The sequence below is a fragment of the Anas platyrhynchos genome, chromosome Z, assembly GCF_047663525.1.
Source record: "Anas platyrhynchos isolate ZD024472 breed Pekin duck chromosome Z, IASCAAS_PekinDuck_T2T, whole genome shotgun sequence".
NCBI classification, from domain to species: Eukaryota; Metazoa; Chordata; class Aves; order Anseriformes; family Anatidae; genus Anas; species Anas platyrhynchos.
The window spans coordinates 39,224,166-39,248,734 of NC_092621.1; the positions used below are offsets into that span (position 1 = coordinate 39,224,166).

At 35.7% G+C, this 24,569-nt stretch overlaps 1 protein-coding gene across 1 annotated transcript in view; it reads left to right on the forward strand.

The window, feature by feature from the left end:
* ALDH1A1 (aldehyde dehydrogenase 1 family member A1) overlaps positions 1 to 11,217 on the forward strand; it is a 36,904-nt gene extending 25,687 nt beyond the window's left edge. The window contains exons 9-13 of the mRNA XM_038170639.2: positions 496 to 680; positions 5,148 to 5,312; positions 6,885 to 7,042; positions 8,321 to 8,395; positions 10,609 to 11,217. Coding sequence (XP_038026567.2) covers positions 496 to 680; positions 5,148 to 5,312; positions 6,885 to 7,042; positions 8,321 to 8,395; positions 10,609 to 10,681 — 656 coding nt within the window. The 3' untranslated portion in view covers positions 10,682 to 11,217. The remainder of the gene's footprint in view (positions 1 to 495; positions 681 to 5,147; positions 5,313 to 6,884; positions 7,043 to 8,320; positions 8,396 to 10,608) is intronic.
* Positions 11,218 to 24,569: the final 13,352 nt, after the last annotated feature.

A 24,569-nucleotide genomic window follows, 5' to 3' on the forward strand; every position in this document is an offset into this window, starting at 1 on the left:
TACTTTTTCAAGTCCCATATAGTTTTTCTCCTCTTTATTAAAAAAAAAAAAATAGATAAAAAGAAAAAAAAAATGCATCTCTCTAGAGAAGAGTTTTATTTTATTTTATTTTGTTTTGTTTTGTTTTGTTTTGTTTGCTTGTTTGTTTTGTTTTATTCCATTTTGTTTTCTGGTGCTGACATAGTTTCAAAACAAATTGTCATCAGAAATTGATGGCTCTTGAATGAACAGGAATATCTGACAGCTTGCCAAGCGTTATTTTAATATTGTTTCTAATGGAACATGAATTCAGAACCAAAAACAGCTAGATGGACCTTATTAACATCCCAGCTGAATTTTTCTCTTGGTACTATTGATAAAGCAAATAATGTTTATTTGTGCACATGAAAAAAAACTGTTAAAAATGGAAACGAGATGTCATGACAAAGGTTTGCAAATAATTTAAGAGGTGACCACACAAACTTAGGATCTGATGAACTCTGCATTTCTTTACAGTGGACACGGCTGTGGAATTTGCACATATTGGTCTATTCTACCACCAAGGACAGTGTTGTATAGCAGGATCTAGAATTTTTGTGGAAGAGCCTATTTATGATGAGTTTGTTCGCCGGAGCATTGAACGAGCAAAGAAGTATACCCTTGGGGATCCTCTGCTGCCTGGTGTACAGCAGGGCCCTCAAGTAAGTAATATTATATGTCTTATATAATTTTGAGAGAACATCACACTTTAAAGTACTTCAAAAGCTACTCTAGTGTTAGTGTTAAGTCTACTTATTATTGTCCAGTAGTTTGACTGGATAAAAGAATGGAGGGTCGTTTGTGTTACCACGATATGCCTAAGTGCAGAATTTCATTCTTTTTTCCAGTATTATGGAAAGGGAACAATTATATAGAACTTAAATGCACTGAGAAAGTTACAGAGCAACAGCTGTAAAACTGCAAGTTTGATCACCCATGTTGGAGTGTTAGCATTATATTCAAAGACTGCCAGTGTAAATGAGTAGCTTGATGAAACTAAAGCTGATACTTTTATTTATTTTTTTTCTTTTCCAAGGTGCTAGTGTTTCATTATGATGTTCTCAATTTTAGAATATTCCACAACTAAAAAACAGCACTTTATGTTTTTTACTGGTTGTGTTTAAAGTGTATGCCAAGAGCTTCCCTATTAAACGAAGGCTGAAATTCAACATTAATAAGCATTACTATCATAGTACTATGGATTCAGTGTATTCTGTCAATCACATCAGAGAAATGTTAAATTATTTTTTTCCTGAGTCTTGTTCCCATATCAGTTTATACTATAGGATATAAGATATACATTTTCTTGGAAGAGCTACTATGAACACATTTGATTATCACAGAACACAGGAATTGTATGAGAGACAAAGCAAAAGCTGGAGACAAAGGAACTCCTGCACACCCACACATTTGATAATGTAATGTATTCTTCATTGGTTATCACAGTTATTTTTTATAATCAAAGAAACAAAGTCAACTGGAAAATTTTATTCCAAGCTACACAAGCTAATGGAAAAATCTTAAGAACTTTATTTTGATATCCTGCAATGTGTCATTGCTAATGAGCTAATATGTTCAGCTAAATAAATCTAAATGCCAGAGGAAAAGAATTTTCTAACAAGGAAACTCCAGGAATTCAGGTATATTTTTTTTCAGTCTTGTATGCAGCTAACACAGAGCTAAGAGAAATCTAGTCTCATATTATTGTGGCTTTACTGAGTTTGAAATTCATATTAGCAATTTAAATAAGAAACAACTGTAAACTTCTACTTTAAAAGGACAGTTAAACATTTGAGAAATAATTACTAAAACATTAGAAAGAACAGGAGGACTCCTTTTCCCTCAATCTCAGCATTTGGTTTCCTTGACCTCTTTTACTTGTTAGCAAGCTTTATAAGAAATCATAAGTTTTTCACAGGTTAAAATTTATCCTGCTAGAATTGGTATGTTCTTTTTCTGTGTGCGCTGTTCTTATAGTCCGATTTTAATGGAAAATGTAAACATGCACTTTAGATAAATTTATTTTGCATTAATTTCTTTTAGTCTCTCATTGCCTTTAAATCATTTGCTGTTTTTTGCCTAATTCTCTTTTGAAAAGAAAACCAATTCACTATGTTGTGTCATAGAGCTTCCTTGAAAGCCAAATTTGTCCTCCAGTTCACAGGCTCTGTGGGACGGCACCTGCCTCAGGCAGAAAGTTTGTGTAGTGCTTTGGACAGTGAGCATAAAATAAGAGACAAAGTCCCTACTGGAATGCAAAAGATCATATATATGCTAATTCACACATTATTAAGAAAAATTATGATGATAATAATAACAAAGGGATGAGTGAACACAACATAAGCTGTATCATCTAAACGTTTTCTTCTCTTCATGATGTTTATGCACAAGAGATATTTGGCCACCAAGGTAGCAGAAACTTTATGTCTTCAGCATGCACTAAGGTAACTGTTTGAAAGCATAATGACAAGGGGAGCACATGGAACTAAAAACCACCTCTTTATAAATATCCTTATAAATAAATATCCCCATAAATATAAGCTTTTATCATAGCTTTAGTTGAGTAACTGTTTAGTCTAATATACATCCAAGATTCCCCAAAATATTTTAAAATACCATATTTTTTCTACAATGGTAAGACTTGTAGCTTAAGCTGAAATGTCACTTTTTTAACTGTATGAATAAGATAATAAGACACACACCTACTTCACTGGCTGATGAGTATAATCATAGAGAAGTAGTGTTTGCACAAAAGTCCCCCCAGAAGTAATCTCAGTGTCTTCATGAGCCAGTTCTTGAAGGGTTGAACTCCAAAAGAGTCAATAAAAGAGTCATGAAACTGTGAATAAATAAATTAATTAATAAATAGAAGAGAGGGTGTTGTATTGTAGGCCTTTATCAAAGAAGCATTGAGTTTTTCCTGAAATAAATGTTACCTTGTACACAATTTCCCTATAGGCATGAAGTTAGGAAAAAATTCTTCATTGAAAGGGTTGTGGAGTATTAGAACAGGCTGTCCCATTAAGTGGTTGAGTCACCATCCCTGAACATATTTAAAAGACATGTAGATGTGGTGCTTAAAGACATGGTACATTAGTGGTAGACTTGGCAGTGCTAGATTAACTGTTGCCTTGATGATCTTAGAGGTCTTAGAGAGAAGAGGAAAGGAAAGGAAATCAGAAATTTTCTTTACTCCTGTCCTTCATGATATCCTTGTCTCTAAATTGAAGAGACCTGTATTTGATGGATGGACTACTTGCTGAGTAAGAAATTGTTTGGATGGTTTCACTCAAAGGGTGCACTTAGTGTATCAATGCCCACATGGAGATCAGAGATGGTGTTCCTTCGGGGTCAGTACTGGGACCAATTTGTCAATGACACCAAGCTGTGTGGTGTGGTTGACATACTGGAGGGGAGGGATGCCATCTAGAGGGACCTGGACAGCCTTGAGAGGTGATTCTGGGCAAACCTCGTGAGGTTCAACAAGGTCAAATGCAAGGTCCTGCATGGGGCAATCCCACAAATCCCACAAATACAGGTTGGGTAGAGAGTGGATTGAGAACAGCCCTGATGAGAAGGATCTGGGGGTGGTGGTTAGTGAGAAGCTCAATATGAGCTGGCAGTGTGCACTTGCAGTCTCAGAAAGACAGCCAAATCCTGGGTTGCATCAAAAGCAGCATGATCAAGGGAGATGATTCTCCCTCTCTACTCTGCTCTTGTGCAACCCCACCTGGACCACTGCATGAAGTTCTGGGGTACCCAGCACAAGAAGGACCTGTTGGAGTGAATGAATTTGATCAAAGGACTGGAGCACGACTCCAGTGAAGACAGGCTGAGGGAGTTGGGGTAGTTCAGCTTGGAGAAGGCTCCAGGGAGACCCAATACTGGCCTTCCAAATACTAACAAATACTAACAAATACAGCAGGCATAAAGAAAAGCTGGGGAGGGATTCTTTGTCAGGGAGTGCAGTGATAGGACTAGGAGCAAGAGTTTTAAGCTTAAAAAAAAAAAAAAAAAAAAAAAAAAGTAGGTTTAGATTAGATATAAGGAAGAAATTCTTAATTCAGAGGGTGGTGAGGCATTGTAACATGTTACCCAGTGAAGTTGTGAATCCTTGGAAGTATTTAAAGCCAGGTTGGATGGGGCTTTGAGCCAGTCAGTCTGGTGGAAGCTTTCCCTGCCCATTGTAGGGGGATTGGAATTCAATGATCTTTGAGGTCCCTTCCAATCCAAACTATTCTATGATTCTGGTATTGTAATAAATGTGAGCTCTTTCTACTCAGGTGTACAATATTTCCTTCAACCCATCTTGTCACTAAAAAATAGAGAAGTGGAAATCTCTCATGTTCTCCCTTTGTGAGTTTTTGCGAATGGAAGTGTAAACTCCCTTTCCAGCTAAAGGCATTAAAACCTGCTATACCGTAGAGCCAAACTGAAATGTGCTTGGCATATGTTGTATTTTGTGGTGAACTTGGGGGAGAGGGAGAGATATTGGCTTCATCCAGCAAAACATCTGTCGTCTGTTTTTTTCTAACCACAAATGTAAAAGTCTTTATTCCACTAACAACTCAGAAGGTCCAGAAAACAGCACTGAATTTCAGTTTTATTGTACTATTTCTTTTTAGCTTTCCTTAATAGTTTAGGGGAAAGGCAGGAACAAGCTACCAGCCACAGCAAAGCAAAGAGTAATATTGCAGGCTAGATCAAGTCCTCTGTTATGATCGCAGAGAAAAGCTCAGCAACCCTCATTAACATTTGATTTAAATTTATTTTTTTTTTAATCAAATTAACATTTGATTAAACATTTGTGGTTGACAACAGTACTAGGAGAAGTATAAGATACATTTTTTCTTTTGTATTGAAGAAACACAGCATACCAGTCCCTGCACAGCTGATGCTAGTATGTCTAAATTTCTTTATAATGATATATCTGAGAAAAAAAAAAAAAAAAAAGAAAAAAAAAAAACTTTGAGAAGTTAATGACAAGAATGTTTGCAAGGCTGTCCAGATGTCCCACTTCAACACATGCAATTGAGCAAAGCTGGAACATTGTTAAGTTGCAGTTAATGAGCTAGAAGAATTGTTATCAGCGTATGCTGCTTTCATCCCTGCAATATCTTTTCATTTAGATTGATAAGGAACAGTTTCAAAAAATCCTGGAGCTAATTGAGAGTGGGAAAAAAGAAGGAGCCAAACTGGAATGTGGAGGAGGTCCATGGGGAGACAAAGGTTACTTCATCCAGCCCACAGTTTTTTCTAATGTTACAGATGATATGCGCATCGCCAAAGAAGAGGTAAAGAAATTTTTGGCTTTCTATACTTTCACTGGAGATTGTCTGTTTAAATTTCTGTACAAAATATCCATTTAGAAGGTCAAGTGGTTGCATAAAAATGTTCCCAGTAAATCTGTCGTTCCAGCCTGGTGTTGTTTAAAATCCTTTTCTTGGTTTCTTATGCCATTTCACCAACTCAGTGGAGGTGAGAGAGAGGAGTGTGAGGCTGGTCTGCCAACAAAGGCTCCAGCTTAAGCTGATAGGAGTCAAGAACTGTTAAGGCTGGGACTGTTAATAACATCACCCCATACTACCCATGTCTCAGATATCAGAGTCATGGTAACCTGTAGCTCCGAAACAAACCTTGAAAGAGTTTGTGAACTCTTCACTCCCTAAGGAGCCACTCAGGTTGTGGTTTTGACACAAATGTGCCAAAGAGTTATTTTGCAATGAGAAAAGACTTAGGTTGTGCTTCCACATGCATTTTGCCTGGTAACAATTTCAACAAAGCAAAGTTTTGCCTTTGTAGGGTTATTTAACCTGGATCCATTTGCAGAAGTGCCCATACAGTATTGAGAAGCTTGTACTAAACCACTTAAAGGGGTGCTGCCAGGACAGCAATGACCAGCTGGAAGGAACCAGAGTGTTAGGACAGCAGATCTGCTTTTCTCTTGAGAAAACAGTCCTGTAAAAACATCCCCAGAGTGCAGTTATGATCTCTTCTCTTTGTGTTTGTTGTTGTTGTTGGTTGGTTGCTTTGTTTTTTTGTTTGTTGTTGTTGTTGTCTTTTTTTTTTTTTTCTTTACATTCATCCTGATTAATAATGGGTGCAACTGGTGTCCATTATAATTCTCACTAGAAACTCCTTCAAAACTGTCAGAAATCTAGGTGCTACTTTTTGCAGCCAGCAATACTGCTGCTACATTCTACTGAACATACCTTCATGTTAAAATGAACAAACAGCAGAGCATCAAGATCTGATTGCAAAGGAAAGAAAAATAGGAGAGAGCTGCCCAAGCAGTAATTTCAGTTATTCCTTTTGTAGGAATTCCTGGATGGTAGGTAGGAGATGGTAGGTAGGCACAGAGATGTTTCCTTCAGGTCAATAGTACAACAAGAACAGAGACTCTCAGGTTATTTTGAATCTATTGAATAATAAACCTCCATAAAGCCAAGGCAATTTAAAGAATATTTGGGTTGTGAGAGAACGTTCTTCTGATCTATGTAAATCATACCATACAAGTCCAGTGAGAAAGTATCATTAAACACTTTCAAGGAAAATCAAGTGGAAAACTCAATCTGTGGGAAAAAGAGTAATTAGATGTGGTAGCGCCCCCCTGCCTACACAGCATTACCACTGGGTAATTTTATTTTATTTTATTTTCTCCACAAGAGGTTAACTTCATTTGCCGCAGGCTAAAAAATCTTACCTTCATGTTAATTTATAATCTTTTTTAGACCTCTGTTTTAAAGGTATCCTCTTGACCAAATTAATTTTGGAATAAGGCTGTCTGACAACAACAAGTTGTATTAAATATTTATTATTTTTAACAATATTAGTCCACTTCATATGTTTATGTGTGTTTGAAACAGATATTTGGACCTGTTCAACAAATTATGAAGTTTAAAACTGTAGATGAAGTTATCAAGAGGGCAAATAATACTAGTTATGGCTTAGCAGCAGCAGTTTTTACCAAAGACATTGATAAAGCACTGACATTTGCAGCTGCTCTTCAAGCTGGGACAGTATGGTAAGTCATAACTTATTTAATTCTTCCCTCAGACCTACAGGTGACAATGACAGTAATTGTAGGATATTTTAACACTTCTTTGGGGGCATACTTTTGTATTTCCATTCTTTGTCACCTTTAGATAGGTAGGTTAGTGCCATCCTCCTCTGACTCTCTTCCCCTCACCTTTCCATTCTTAATGTGCTACTAGAAAAATATTTCTTCTAAGTCTTCATGCAGTTGTCCTGTAAACTTAGTCTGGAAAAAAAAAAAATACAGTGAGAGTACTGCTTTACTTTCCATTCAGGATCTGGGGATACCCCAATATATTCTCAAATTACAGGGATCATTTTCTGTAATGTGCAAAGAAATCCATTACTTTAAGTTGCTTGTTCATTAACCTGTGAAGAGTATCCTCCTGTAGTAGAAAAGATTAATAAAACGTGGTTGAGAAATTGAAAAAATCACAAGAGGGGGAAAGAATTGTTTCAAGTAAGAAGATACCAAGGGAAACTATAAGGCTGAAAAAGCAGCCAATGAAGCTGCCATGCAGAAATACATGTAGAAAAGAAAGAGACCACCTACATGGGTCCAGAAAGGCAAAGTCTGAGAGAAACAATAGTGAAAGATGAAGGAATTGACCATTTCCTTGTGGAGCCTGTTCCAATGTCCAAACACCCTCTCAGTGAAGAATCTTTTCCTAATATCTAATCTGAAACCAGGAGGCTGGCAGTTGGAGAAATTATTAGATATGAAAATAAAGAACATCTGATTTGACAAAGTTGCAAGACAGAAAGTACTTCTCATCTATGGAGTAGAATGCACATTCTGGCAAAAATATTCATGCTACAAATTCTCCTATGAAATTCCATTCTCACTTATCGTATTTTTGTTCTCAACCATAGCACAGAATGTCGCTTAACATTGAGAAGAATCAAACAAAACTTCCTAAATAGATATCGAAGTGACCCCGAATTTACCTAATTAATTAGGCTCATTAACTAGGAAGGAGATTTACTATAACTATTAACTGAAAGATAAGTGTCACTCTGCTTGTAGGCCCTTGATCAATGTTAGAGCCCTGGTCATATTAATGTATTTTCCGGTAATGCTTTGTGTTTTTTGTTTTTTTTTTTTTCAGTCTTGAAATACATGTACTTTTGCAAATATGTTGCTCATATATAGTTTGTGAATATCACCACAGGTTTAATACATTTCATGGAACGACATTGATTTTTCAGAAGTGAATAAACTTGTTCCACAATGTGGAACACTAAAGTCATTTTCCTATTCTTCCAGGGTTAATTGTTATAGTGCAATGTCTGCTCAGTGTCCTTTTGGAGGATTTAAGATGTCAGGAAATGGACGAGAAATGTGAGTAAATGTTTTTTAAACTGTAAATTCACAGGAAGTACAAAATGAAGTTCTAAAAACAACATTCACAACTAGGATGCCCTATTTGATTTATTTGATTTTGAGGCCTACTTTGTAGCCTCACAGGCCACACCTTGTCAGACACAATGTCAAGCAAAGAATTCCTCTATGAAACCAATAAGAAAATTGCTTAGACACAAATCTTTCCAAAATGATTGCATTTAATATTTTTCAGTCTACTAACATACAGAACTGATCCTCGTGTTTATGGTGTACAGTTTTTGCATAAATATAGAAAGTGTAATTTCCATTAATATATTTAACTATAGATACAGTTCACACATAGTTTGTGGAATCCCCTTTAAATGCTCCTTGAAAGGTCTGTACAGCTTGGATAAATGTAATGACAGAAATAACCCTGTATAGTCTTCAGACTTTTTTTTTTTTTTTCCCCCAAAGAAGCGGGAAAAGAAATGAAATATGCAGAAATGAAAAGCTAATCAAATTGGTTCAAACTTTTAAGGTTTAATCCAGGTTCAATTTGAATTATGTGCTGTTTTCCTGCATTCATTATGATTTTCATACTAATAATGGATAATGTGTTACGCTGTTTAATATCATACATGTTTGTTACATTATGTAACATTTTTTTTTCTGAGTTTTTGGAACATAAATCATAAGCAGTCATATAATCTGTGACTAAGAATGAAATTATTTTTAAAGCAAAGAATACAAATCAGAACATATATGTTTTCCCTGACATTATGCCAACTGCAAAGCACTTTTACTGAGTAACTGAACCAATTAAAAAGTATATGTGCAAATGAAATACATTAGTGCTTTCCCTCTCTCCCTCTCTCTCTCTCTCTCTCTCTCTCTTTTTTTTTTTTTTTTTTTTTTTTCTTAAGAGAGTTAAGTTTTGGGTTTTTATGCCACTGCATCAAATCTGCTCCTGATGGCAAAGTTCCCACAGACTTCAAAGGAAACAGTTATGAAAATGCTGAGAGCTTTAGAAAATGTCAAAATGGAAAATAAATAAATAAATAACCACCACATTTTTGCCATTACTAACACAGACTGTTTTGTATTTGCTGATTGCCAAAAATTGGAGAATGATTCTGGACTTCTGACTTTTGCAGAAGTATTTTGATGATCTATTTGCTGAAAATAACAGGAAAACAATAATATGCTATCATAAAAATTAATAATCTCTGTAACAGTTAAGGTACTCAGCTTTTGTGTAAATGACGTTTTCCTCATGCTGTTGAAAATCAAAATTTGTTCTGCTAAAAGGTGAGGATGGGATAGACATGCAATTTTTCCATGGAAAAAGGAAATTTTATAAATATGTGGGAATCAGTTGTAGGAGCAGCATAAGTATGTGTGAAGCAATTTCACTGAAATAATCAGGAAGTCATTGTGTCAAACCATTGATTTCCTTAAAACCCAGAATAAAAATACCTGTATAATTCTTGGAATAATAATGCCGTTATGAAGTAAAATACATATTAAAAGAATGCCTCTTCAAAATCATATGAAAAAGAGAGTAATAGTTTTCCTACAACACAGAGTCCTTATTTTTCTTTTGTATACATATGTACTAAGATGGCTGTGGGAACTGGATGGCATTGTACTGTAAAAACGGTGTGTTCCATAAAACAGTCGATTATGTCTAAATGGTTTGTCTATGACAACTGCCAAACAGCCAGGCATACAAGTAAGATTCATCTCATCATGTAAAACTTGAAGGTGAAATTATGTTAATGACATGTCAGTGAGATTTAAGTATTTTTTACTGTCTGGGAGATTTCACAGTGGATTAATTATGTCTCCCACTTACTTGAGATGAAGTCCCTACTTTCTGACTCCGAAAAAAAAATCTTGACAGCAGAGGAAGGCTTTTTCAAAAGATTTGATGAGCATGCTTGTAAAGACCACAAAACTCAGTACAGAAATGAACTAAATTGATTAAACACCATTCTTTTGCACAGAAACGAAACTACACTCTCTCACACTTTTCCCAGGAGACAATTGCTGCAGCTTTTCAAAAGGCATCCAGCAGTAGTCTAGATGCACAGATGTCTTCCAAGTATGTCCAGTATCCTTGTTAAACATCTGGCCAATTGCACAGCACTAATAGAAAATACCGTCAAGGACATAACTCGTATAAAAATCATTAACCTAAGTATGGCTCTTTGTTCTGTTTTATCTAGGGGAGAATACGGCCTTCATGAATACACAGAAGTTAAGACTGTCACTATCAAAATCCCACAGAAGAACTCATAATGCTGCTTGAGGTGCAGTGTGTCTTCTTCTTGAATCTGAAAAATGTATTTGAATTCTGAAAAGTTTTATATACCAGATATTCATTAACCTTTTTGCTTTCTGATTGTAAAAGAGAACCTTGCTTACATTAACAATATAAAGAATAATGTAGAAAATTTTAACATGATTTACTGAGAAAGGGAAACTTTAATGTTTGGAACGTGACTAACGTCTTTTTAAATCTGTATTAAGAAAAAATTATTTTTTATTTTCAGTGGGATCTCTCTGTAGTGCTATGGAAACATTTCTTTTCCAATATATCTTGCAGGTACCATTTAAATGTATGTGGTCTTCTACATGTTAGATGCTAAGCTGTCCTTTCTTCGTGGCCTTAACAAAAGCACTTATAAGTAACTAACTAGCAGATAGATAATTTTCTTTGTCTTTCAAAAATAGTTGACAGATTTCTTAGACTGCTGAATTTGTTCATCATATTGATTACTACACAAATGTAATCTGGATAATATTAAACAGTATTAAAATAGATCTTCAAAACATTACTGATTTTTTATTAGTCTTTTATATCACATTCATTTACCACTGGGCACTACATAGCACGTATTTTATATCCTTAAAGAAGAACTACTATCTCAATTGTACGTTTAGGTCATTGGAAGTATATTACATTGGCTATATGGAGACTAAACTCCCTAATTCTTTGTAAGTATTATCAATGGAAAAATGTGAATATACAGAACACTGGCCTATTTGCAAAGAGATTGAGCTTGGCTTTTTGGTATAAAACTTTGGTTTATGTATATCTAAAGTCTTAAAGTCTTTAAAAGTCTTTAAAAACTTTAAGTCTTAAGTTTTCTGGAAGTCTTTTAAAGTCTTGTTAAGACAAACAAGAAACACAGAAGAGAAAGGATCTTCCCCCACCCGCACTCCCCTTTTTGCTACTCTAGTTCATTTTTTTCCCCTCATCTTTTTTCCTCAACCTTTTGCCTTTTTTTTTTTTCACATATATATAATTATCATTACATACATATATATTTTTACTTATTCTCATTAGTCCTTCTTCAGACATACGGATCTCAAGCTGATCAAAACTTCAAAAGGTCCTTCAGTCTGTGCAGTTTCAGTGTCCAGTAATTCTCTACTAGCTCAGCCATCAACACCCTCTGACAGCTGCTAACCATCAGCAGCAACCAGGAAAAAATCTGTCTGCAGACACCACCTACAGAAGTTGCATAGCCTGCTCCTCATTAAGTCATATTTTGTTTAAGCTTCACTGAAGTCCAGTTCACCTCTTGTTAGAGTTAGCCATGCATACAACCTTACAGACTTATTTACAGGCTCTGACCACTAGTAAGAATACAGCACACCACGAAGTGCCACATATCAGCAAGAAAAAATCTCATTAGTCATGGCAAATAAACACTCCTGATTCCATATCATGAAACAGGGAACAAAATAACAGAAAAAGAAAAGTAAATGAATCAAAAGTAAAAAATGTACTGTGTCAGTATGTGCTGTGTACTGATTAACAGAGATTTAAAAGTAGGAAAAAAAAAAAAAAAAAAAAGAAGAAAGAAAAAAATCCTAAATAGATAAGATGCAGAGAAGGCAGAAAGAAAAAAAAAATGCAGAAACACTTTAAAAGCAACAAGGACCACAGTACTACATAACATATGGATTCAGTGAAAAATATTTGAAAGAAATATTTGAATGAAATGGAAAACATAATGTAGAAGATGTACAGGGCTTTATAAATCTCTTGCTGTCCAAATTCTGCTTTTGCTGAAGTCAGTTATGGAAGTCCAAATGGGGGATAAATAAATCAAATGACAGTAAGTCTGCATATGTAGTTTGTTCTGGATCAACAGTGAATTTCTTAAGTGATTTTCCTGATTATGCCCACCTATCTTCTTTGGTTCACATGAAGGATCAATACAGGGTAACACAACTAGATGTCTATTGAATGACACTAAGCCAGAAAATGCTCACTTGTGTTATGTCTGACATAGCACTGTCATTCAAGCTCTAACATCCATTCAGCTCATAGAACCAGACTAGCACTAGTCTGAAGCAACTCATATCTGAATTTGTCTAGTGTGGGCAGTTTATCCTTACCCTCCAACAGGGTCGTTTGGCAGCATAAGACAGCAAATTCAGTCCTACTCGGCTATGCTGTCTTCTATTGCAAGCACAGGCAAAGAATGACTTTGAAGTTGTGGAGTCACCATCCCTGGGGGTGTTTAAGGAAAGGCTGAACTTGATACTTAGGGATATGATTTAGTGAGTGAGAGTCCTCATATGGTGATGGTTGGACCATCTTGGATCTTGGAGGTCTTTTCCAACCCTAGTGATACTAGGGGGAGACAAGAGGATGATGTATGAGGAGCAGCTAAGGTTACTTGGCCTGTTCAGCCTGGAAAAGAGGAGGCTGAGGGGAGACCTCATCACACTGTACAGCTTCCTCGCGAGGGGGAGTGGAGGGGCAGGCGCCAACCTATTCTCTTTAATCACCAGTGATAGGATCCACGGGAATGGTGTCAAGCTGAGGTAGGGGTGGTTTAGGCTAGATATCAGGAAGAGGTTCTTCACCGAGAGGGTGGTCACACACTGGAACAGGCTCCCCAGGGAAGTAGTCACTGCACCAAGCCTGTCTGAATTTAAGAACTGATTGGACTGTGCACTTAGTCACATGGTCTAAACTTTAGGGTAGACCTGTGTGGTGCCAGGAGTTGTACTCAATGACTCTTAATGGGTCCCTTCCAACTCAGGATATTCTATGATTCTATGATTCTATGAATATATGAAATGTAACCCAAGGAAAGGAAAAAAACAAACAAACAAACAACAATAAAACAGATAAATACTGGGATATATGAAAAGTATCAACTCTGCCCTTGAATGCATGCATATTTTATTTCTTACAATGCCCAAACAATATATATATAGTTCTCCAAAATCTGGTTTACTTCTTATTTGACAATCTCTCATTTATCTGCAGGCAAAAGAAAAATGGCGATGTTCCTGTTTTGTAAATCTAAATGGTTTAATATGATCAAAATGTAACATCTAATAATGTCTTTAAGTTCTCATTTTTTCAAAAGTATTGAGTAAAAGAAGTGTGTCCATGTGTATATTGTGCATGAAAATAAAGGCAAAAACTGCCATTCAACCAAGGTGAAACACCCAACTTTTTCATCAGAGCAAAGTATATCTTTGGGTTAATCTGATGACACACTGACATTTTTCCCAAGAGATGACAATGTAAAGAGATACACCTTTTGGCATCTGATAGGTTTCAAGAATTCAATATGTGCGTTTGTCTAAAGTACTTGAAATATGATTAGGGGAGGCACACCAAGGCCTCAATAAGTTGCATAGTCCTGTTTGCATAACAAGAGAAAATCAGTTCACAGTGCATGACAAGAATGTACAATCCAAAGAATTTCAGAAATATGGTCCCATTTTTTCCTCAACCACCTAGTTATTAACACATGGGACTGGAGTGGATTTCTCTCCACAATGCACACACTGTTAATACTAATACAATCGGTCTGTAAACACACTCACACACACACACAGACACACGCATTTAAATGTGTTTTACCAATGAGTCTTTTCACAATTAAGAGTGTTCATAGCAGGGGTTATAGCACTAAATATTTCATTTATCTCAAGGTGAAATATCATTTCTTTCTTTGCATCATGCATGCATATGGTATGAAGGTTTGTGATTACCCAGTCAGGAAAGGGATAAATAAGGTTTTAAACTCTGCAAATATTACACAGGTAATTAATGAGGCCCTTTCTTTCTGGGCTTGAATCACTATCATGTTACACTTCTAATATGCCAAAGCAGCACCATTCAAATTTACTAGGATGAAAGATGAGAACAGCAATAGTTGATCTCTCTACAAACATTGCTCATAATGTTAGTGAAATTGTGTTTAGCATTTCACAGAGAATAAAAATTAACAAGAGGGGTGAACTTGCTGCACTTTCTTCTAGAGCTTCTGAAAACTGACTCTTGCAGTCAGTAGAAACTACTAAAGATATGTTTTATGTTTGGATTGAAACAGTGATATTTTTAGTATAGTTCTCCAAAACAGTGGGTGCCTAAGTAAAAAATCTACAGTAAAATCCCAGAAGAACTGGATAGGATGACTTCATTCACAGATCAAAATTTCTGTCCCATTAACACTATTGAATACACAGTTAATTCTGTGAGGAATTCAGGAAAATTGGAAGTATGACCAGGGACATGCTTTTGCAGATTTCTTGGAAAGTTATCAGATCCAGGCTACTTTACACCATGTCTTTACAGCAAGTCTTAGAAACATGAGGTCTATAAAGTCACTGTCTTGCCATGATGGAAGCCATCCCTCCCTGCTTCTCCTGCCCCCAGTGTGCTAATTTTAAAAAGGAGGAAGGCTATTGAACAACAACAGCAGGATAGAGAGACCCTTAGGCTATTTCAGTCAAAACAGTGAAGCTGTAAGGAATTCTCATTCTGTCTCAAGAAATAAAATTACTGATAATCCTTGACTGCCAGATATTCAGGTCTTAAGACAGTCAGGAGAAGATATGGAAAAAGTATTCAGAGCAAGAAAGGCATCTGGCTTGGATAAGGAGTGAAAATTCCCTGATGAAGTAGGTTTTAGGGAGGAATTTGAAAGATGTGAGACCTTGGCAAGTAATGAGTTTTGAGGGGAGGAGAGTAGGATCTGGGACACAAAAGATAAGTGCAGAAAACACAAGTGCAAAAAAAAGAGTGGGAAAGAAAGGGAGGAATGATAGAAATACAAGGAGTGCAAGAAGGATTGAAAGTAAAGTAAAGCTGCAGGACACCTTGAGATTTTGTAAGATCTCACTGCAATTCTGTAAGAGTTCATATGAAGAGCTTTAATGGATGAAGTTTTTCCTAAACCCCATCCACATGTCCCTGTCACCGTTTGCTGTCAGATTGTATTTGTACTGCCTGATCCTCCTGCTCTCCTTGTTATCATTCAAGTCATTTTCCATTTCTCTTAGTGTTAAAGCTGTCTTCCATTTATCTTTCTACTGAAAACTGAGATTTAAGAAACTCCTTATTAGGAAGGTCCCCTTAAAAATAAAGAGTCAAAGAAGAACCTCTGAAAAATTGGGAATAATAGTGTCTTGTGAACTTGGTGGGAGGCCTTAAGGACCCTTCTCAAGGCTGAATTATAACCTTCACTACACTGAGAGAAAAACAGTGCCTTGATGAATATACTTCTCTGGAAACAAAAGTTAAAGATCTGGAAGTACAACATAAACTGACTCAGACAAATAAAATGCTGCATAGTCTTGTAGGAAGGACATAAATCACTTATTGCATGAAATATTGGACAGGCATAGAGATCCAATAAACAGAACTGAGTATTAGGTGGTTTGACTGTTGAAATTCAAACTTGTATAATAGTCCTCAAAGGGCAATGACAAAGATGATTCATACACAGAATAATAAACTGGACATGCAAGAGGAAAAGACCACAGCTGCTTTTATACATTGCTAGCTGGCATTGCAGAAAGATCTGGAAGATGCGTTAACCAAAATACAAGATTATTCAAAATATAAGAATGTTGTCCTGGATGGCAGCAGAATGTAAGTAGCAAACACTTCCAAGAAAAAAAAAAAATGCCTAAGAGGCATTCAGAATCAAGAAATCCAGAAGAGACAGCAACAAGGAGGAGCTTTTGTTGTTGCTGTTGTTTAGTAGTTTAGCTTATACATATCATATTGCTTATAGTTCTATGTGGAGTGTAGGGTGATGTCTAAATAATAGCACTATTGCTTGACAGTTACAAATGTTCAATATACCCCTTGCCAAGATGGCTGAAGACATAAAGAGCAATTTGACAGCTTCTGGCAAACATTTAAAGTTTTTATATAAAACACTGCAACCGAGCACAACCCTCTCACTGTCAGTGCAGAAAAAAATCATAGCCATGAATACTTCTTTCATGGAATATTAAGAAACTTTGATAATATAACATGATCTACACAGCTCATATCCAGCAAACAGGATAATGTCTTTGTATCATTGTACCTTGCCAAATAAGTATAGGCTGTCAAAGCTTTACTTAGTTCCTAGAAGGATGTTGGTGACTCTTGTAATATAGATTTTATTTTCTTTCTGAATAAAGATCCTTATTAGACATAGCAGCCATGCTAAGGACCAAGTAGCACACCATGTAGTGACAGTAAGAACAAGACTGCAAAATTTGAGCAAGATTAGCGGTTTATTGTCATTGAAAGAAAGGAATGTCTGACAAGAAAAGTCATCCAAACAGGAATAAACAAAGCTGTCTGCAAGTAGCTCTAATCAATAACTAAGAAAGACTTCATATGAGTGTGGAGAAAGAAAAGTGTTATGTGAACGTTGTGTTTGGACTCTAAATATGTCCAGTGCATAGACACATAGATACACGCTACAGAACACTGACTTTGGACAAGCAGCATATATTGCTGAAAACTGTGCTTATTAGAGATCTATCTGTCTGTTACTGATCCTGCTTCTCTGATGTTGTGGTTTTAGGGATCTAAGAAAATAATAAAATAAAAAAATAAAATAAAATAAAATAAAATAAAATAAAATAAAATAATAAAATAAAATAAAATAAAATAAAATAAAATAAAATAAAATAAAATAAAATAAAATAAAATAAAATTGTAAAAAAAAAAAAAAATTAAAATATTCTACAAGATCAGGTTAAACAGCAGAACAATAAAGAAGCTTTTGGGTACATGCTCAGTTGGTAGAGCATGAGACTCTTAATCTCAGGGTCTTGGGTTCAAGTACCCACGTTGGTCCGCAAAGGACTGTTGTGGTTTAGTTTAACCCAGCCGGCAGCGAAACACCACACAGCCGTTCGCTTACCCTCCCCCATCCATGGGGGAGAGAAATGGGAAAGTGAAGCCTATGAGTTGAAATAAAGACAGTTTATTAAGACAGGAAAATAATAACAATAATAATGATAACAGTACTACTAATAATTATGTGCACAAAACAAGTGATGCACAATGCAATTGCTCACCACCCGCTGACCGATACCCAGCCTAACCCCAAGCAGTCCCGCCCCCCCACACCGGGGGTGTCCTGGGTTTGTCCCCTCCCAGCTCCTGCTGCACCCCCAGCCTGCCGATTGGCAGGACAGAATGAGAAGCTGAAACGTCCTTGGCTTAGTGTAAGCACTGCTCTGCAACAATTAAAACATCAGCATGTTATCAGGATTCTTCTCATCCTAAACCAGAACATAGCACCCTACCAGCTACTAGGAAGAAAGATAACTCTGTCCTAACTGAAACCAGGACAAGTACAAAACCTCCTCTATATGTCAACTACTGTTCTCGAATGATCACAACAATACAGTCCTAACAAACGTAAGAAGGCAGAGAAGAAAAGCACTTCCAGTTCACACACCTAAATTTAATCTCATTGAAATTCACATATAGTTTCTTTGCTAGTCTCCCCATAGGGCATCCAGCATGCAATGGGAAAAGCAGTTAGGTTTCTCCTACTTCAACCTGCTTTTCTTGATATACATATTTCCCTGTGCTGCATGCCTATTTTCTCTGTTAACACCTCTATAATGAAGTCGTTTACTACAAAGTTAACTTTCACAATGAATGCCATAACTAATAACTTTAATACGATTGAGGAATACAATTGTGGAATTATTTACAGTCGTGGTATTATACAAATATTCAAAACAACCAGTCCTCTCTATAGACCTATAGAAACTTCACAATCTGATAAACATCTTGTTTTGGTATCTTGTATTTTGCTGATGCTGATGGGGAGGTTGGGTTTCTTCATGTTTATCTCTCAGCAAACAATTATAAGGAAACAGCTGACACCATTAACACTAAGGAGAGGTTAATCTTCACAAGGAAACATCCTGGAAACCTAAATGTTATGATCTACAAAGTAAGGTGTCTTTAGGGTGTGTGTTTCATTCACAGTATGTTTCCACATTTTGTCACTGTACCCCTGTACAGAAAGGTCTTCATTATCCTTAACAAAAGGAAAAATGCCTATGGATTACTCCATTCCCTGATACAAGACTGATCATGTCAGACAATATGTTGCTTTTGGAAGAATCACATGCTTTTTTTTTTTTTTTTTTTTTTTTTTTCTGTATGTGATGTACTAGCCATCATTAAACAAGGGAGATCTATCAAAACCTTCAGCATATTATCTGTCACTTCTCTCTGCCTCCATGAACACAGAGACCAAATTGTTAACTTCCACTGGTTTATTCACTGCAAGAAACTGAACTACTTATGTATATGGATTTATATATGTTAGTTTTCTAACCTTATTTAATCAAATGATTAAAATTTTATGAGACATTTTAATTGCACATATTTAGTACCTATTTTACTTTTTTTTCCTTGTTTTTCATATAAATACTTTGCTTACACACACACACACACACAAAATATATATATATTTAAGTACTAATCCTGTGTCACTGACACATTATATTGAAGTCATTGTATTATGGAGTGTATTCACTAGAATAGAACACAGCAGAATTTTATTTCATAATGGAATGTTTTAAAAATTCAAAACCTTGACCTACTGGACAGATAAGAAAAAAATTACAAGTGTCTTATGAATGACTTCTAGGTGTGAGGACACCAAATGTACTAGTTAAAATCAATTTCATGGCAGCTTCACTGTTACCTTCTTTGTCTATTTCCCTAGTACACAATTATTTACCTGGTACAAAAGTGGGGTGAGTCAGTTTAACTTAGATTTTTGAGTGTTTTTATGTCACCACCACAGCTGGAGAAAAAAGATTCACAGTTCATTAGCAGTACTTTCATGACACGCTGAGAGCTGCATGGGAGAAGCAATCTGTATACTAAAGTGATGAATTCCCCCTAACAGACTGAAACTTTCTATAATCACCAAATCTAATCAACTAATATTATTTTCAAAGGTTAAATTGGGTATTCTGCATTGTCCATGCTGGCACTGACTTGCATACAACAGAGACCACCCTAAACGTTCTATAACCTTTATACAAATTTCAGTGTCATCCACATAAGCAGTCTTTAAATTGAAGATTTCTGTGGTGTGATCTGTTGCTAGCACTAATTTAGACAGCCCCGGATATCCACGTAACTCAGGTAAACATCTTCTTTTAGCATTGCTATGCTCTGAACAGAAGAACCAGTTATTCATTGTGGTCTGGTCCTTTAGTGCCTCAGAATTGCTTGTGTGACATTACTGTTTTGACTTCCCAAAACATATTTTATCTGAAAGATGCATTTTAGCTCTTTAATTTTTAAACAAAACAAACAGACATCTTTAAAGCTAATCTTTCTCTTGAATGCTGCATAGAATAAATTATTTTGAAGGTGAGACTTTTAATAATGGCATTCAACCAGGGAAATGTATAACAAATGTGAGGACAGAAAGAAAAGCACACCAGTTGAGAGAATCCAGAAACAAGTTAAATATTTAAAACTAAAATTCTCATTGTATAAATAAGACATTACATGATTAAACAGAAAATATCTGTTTACTTTTTGGTCAATGTTCTCTCTGTGTGAAAACTTGCTGCTCTAAAGCACTGATGCACAAATCTGTGCATGTATATGCCAGTATAAGTCTGCACATGGACTACAACTGCCTAGCAAAATCCATAATATCAAGGTCAAGTTTTGTTCATAATAATTAAAGGCATGAGGATTTCTTGGATGAGCAAGGAGAAGAAGATTTTAAATTCCCAAAACTTTATTGGCTTAAGAAGTAAACATGGTAAAAATAAGCAGAAGTAAAGATATAAAGTAAATTAAGAATCTCTCCCAAGGAGAAACTTCATGGTAGCAGAAAAGTTATGAAAGTTAATAATGAGTTGATGTAGAAAAATACACTGAATCTTTTGCAGAGGCAGAAAGAAATGTCTCAAATGATGTAACAGGAAATAAAATCATCTATAATATTTTAGCATTTGAAAGACTGAAGTTTTCATTTCGTCATCTGAAATTGTCATTTAACTAAACATTTCATTCCATTTCATTTCATTTCATTTCATTTCATTTCATTTCATATTATTATTATTGTTGTTGTTTTTGTTATTATTATTATTATATTCATTGGTCATCTAATATGTCCAGCTCCTAAGCTTTTAAGTCTTCCTTATATCTTTCCTTAAGGAATATATATACCAGGAGGCTAGAGATCCACATAGATATTAAAAAAAAATTAATTCAGGAAAAAAAAATGTATAGAAAAAACTCAGTATAATGGAGATTAAGAGAATTCTTAGATAAAATTAAAAAATCTAAAGGAAATGCAAGTACACATGGCAAAAAAGATATAGCGTGACACCCAAACTTCTGTAATTTTACAGTGGTGTTCTGTACTAAGCAAAGGAGAAGAAGCCATTTGAGAACCTATGTATCCAGGTTAGAGAAATGAATTTATTGACATTTAAGTTCTATCTCATCTTCTTGTATTTTCTCCTTTCTTGTTGATAGTTAAGAAACAGCAGTATACAAGAGCAGAGTCGTCTGCAGGTAACCTACTAATAAGTAGGATGTCATTCAGCTTAATCTTTGGTGTAGATATTAGTGAGGATTTCAAGAAGGCATTAAACTGTGAAAAACTGTGATAAACTGTGTTTATCTGTGAAATCTGGCTCTAATGCTGACATTTGTGACAGATGGGTCTTGTTTTATCTTCACAGTAAACATATTTTTCCTTTGCCATAGTGCAAATGTAAATACTTTCTCCCTCAACATATCTATATATATGAAGAAAAACCTTCTGCAAAAAGAATACCTGCAGAAGGTTTTGGACAAAGAAAATGTTCTAGCCTGAAGGAAGTGATGGCAGAACAATAATTTAACTTGCCTTGTCAGTCAGTGAAATAGAAACACATAAATGTACAATTATATAGTTATTCTAGAACCATGAAGATTTTTATTTATTTATTATTTATTTATTTATTATCCCAGGATTGAAATATTCTTTAATTATTTGTCTGAGAAAAAAAAAAAAAATCATGTTTTTTATACCACAATGCCACAGAAATTGTGTGTAGAGCTACAGTTAAATTAAATTAAAGCAGTAGACATTTTTTTTTTAAATTTATTTATTCTTCAGTGAAATTCTTCCACAAACACACTTGTGAACTTCCAAGAGACTGGCAAAATTACATGGAATTTTCCCTGCTCAAGCCTGAGGTTTCTAACTCGAAGGTGCTCTGCTGCCTATGAACATTTCCAAGAGGTACCCTGAGATCTCAGAATCCAAGCCAGCCTAATAAGTACATTGAACTTAAATCTGCAACTAAAAAATAAAAAATCAATTGTGAACTAATAATCAATTATAAAATAGTCAGGAGTAACATTGCAGCTAAACATGGCACAGACTAGAGATCAGCTTCTCACATAGGCCCTATAATCAATGGGCTCTGGAGTCATTTTGGCTCACACACTGGTGTGAGGACTGCTTTGTTGCAAGTGGAACAGGAGAAATGGAGAAAGAGCCATCTTCAGAGAAGGCTACTATACAAACATATCTTGAAGAGACAATGGTAAGAGTCTTGTACCAGAGATTTGGAACTGGAGTTACATACAACAAAACCCATTCACTATCAGAACTCTAGAACAGAAAAAAGGGAGTACTGCCCTGACCATTCACAGTTTTAGTCATGCTCTACAATACATACACACTTACAGCTAGTGGGTTTTAAGCCTGAATCTTACTTTTTTACTAACAAGATAATTTAGGTGTTGGAACAACTGAGTGAATTGGCATTTGACATTTGTATCAATCATGTTTTAATCATGTCTGCACATGCCCTAGTAGACCCAAATGTCAGGGAAACTTGCTGGTAGAAAGATCTTACACAGGAACTTCAAATAAACTCAGGAAAGGCAGCAAGAAAGAGAATACTCTTATTCTGAAATTCTCTCTATAAGCAATGGAAGTGGAAGTTAAATGCTTGTCTTTGTTGGTGGATACACCTCCTTAATTTGTATCTCTCAGCTAAAGTGTATCTGATACATGAAAGGTGTACTCTAAGTCCTTGGCCATTCTGCAGATAGGTCTGAACTGAATCACTTTGGATGGCCATGTATTCATTTACAGACAAACACTAGAAAAATAAGCCAAACTTCAATGGCAGTTTAAGCAGCACAATTTCCTGCAGTCTTGCTGGGGTAAAAGCAAAGTTCACCACATGTGCAGAGACATCACCTGACATGTAGAATTCTGCTATACATCTTTGGCACATCATAAAACACCACAGGGAAATAGACCCACATAAGTAATAAAATATTGCTAGGAATGAATACAGTGTAGAAAATTATCCTGGTAAAGGGCTTTTTTTGTATTTATATTTCCCTGGATTTTTTTTCCTGCTTTTTTTGATTTCTGGATTCCCACACTATTTTAGTTTGTTTGTGATTCTTAGGAGACAAAAAAATTCCACATTGTACAGTGGCAGCTGGAGTTAAGGTGATATTTGTCTTTTATAGAATCACAAAATTCTTTGGATTGGAATGAAACCTTAAAGATCATCATGTCCACACACACCCCACCATGGGTAGGGACGTTCAATATGTCAGGTTACTCAAAATCCCATCCAGCCTGAACACTTTCAATGATGAGGCATGCACAACTTCTCTGGGTAACCTGTTCCAGTGTCTCACTGCCTTCATAGTGAAGAATTTCTTCTTCTATCCATTCTAAACTTATACTATTGTAGTTTAGAACTATTGCTCCTTGCCATGTCACTACAAGCCCTAGTGAAAAGTCTTTCTCCATAATTCTTATAAGCCCTTTTTATGTATGGAAAAGACACAGTAAGATCTCCCTGGATCTTTCTCTTCTCCAAGATGAACAACCCCAGCTCTCATAACCCTTCCTAACATGAGAGGGGTTCCAGCTCTCTGTTCATTTTCTAGTGCAATGCTAGAGGTTGTCTATGGGAGAGTTATTTGTGACTGTATGTGTATTTGTTGTGGTTAAATGAAATACAGTGTAGGAATTAGATATGCCACTGCTCTGCATGACTGCACCTCTGCCATTCATTGCATTGGAAATAAGATCTCCACAGCTTCATACTCATGTTTTGTGTTAGAAGAGGAAAGAAGGGTATCAGAAAACAGAAAGATACTCTTGTTCCTGTTCACCCATGATATAGGAAAAAGAAAAGGTTGGGGCGGGAGGAGGAGGGGGGTTGAGATGTACCTTTAATTTCCCGCAGTGAAATTAAATCTCAATGCTTGAAGCTGTGCTTGACTTATCTTCAGCTTGTGTGAGGCTGAACCATCTCTCTTCCATCTTATTCTTTTGTACTTTGTAAAATCCGAGACTCTTTTCATTAGTTTCTCTGAGTGTGAACTGTCTTTATTGTGGTATTTGGACTATTACAGATAGTTCATGAGATGGAATGCTGTTGAATTCCTTGTAGTTGCTATCTTCCCTACGGAGCTAACAGTTTGCAGTTTGACCAAATATCTTTGCTTAACAAAAACTTTTTCCAAATTATATAAGACTTTTCTCTGTTTGAATATTACCATATATCTCTGCATTCTACCAGCGAAATGTAAAATCATTGTTCAGTTACTTTACATATAACATGTTAATCAGAGGATTCTTCTTCTGACACAAAAACTAAAAAGAGTTTGCAGATTGGCTTCTTCATGTACTCATAAATAACGTTTACAGCTGTTTTCTTGAATGATTGTTACATATTGTCATGTTTGAAATGAGGAAACAGATAGAATATTTTGGCTTGCAATATACATATACGTCAGAGTATGCTCATGATCTTTCCTTCAGCAATGCCATTTATAAAAACAGAAACAAATAAACTTATTCCCGAGTGGTTACACTAGAAGTTA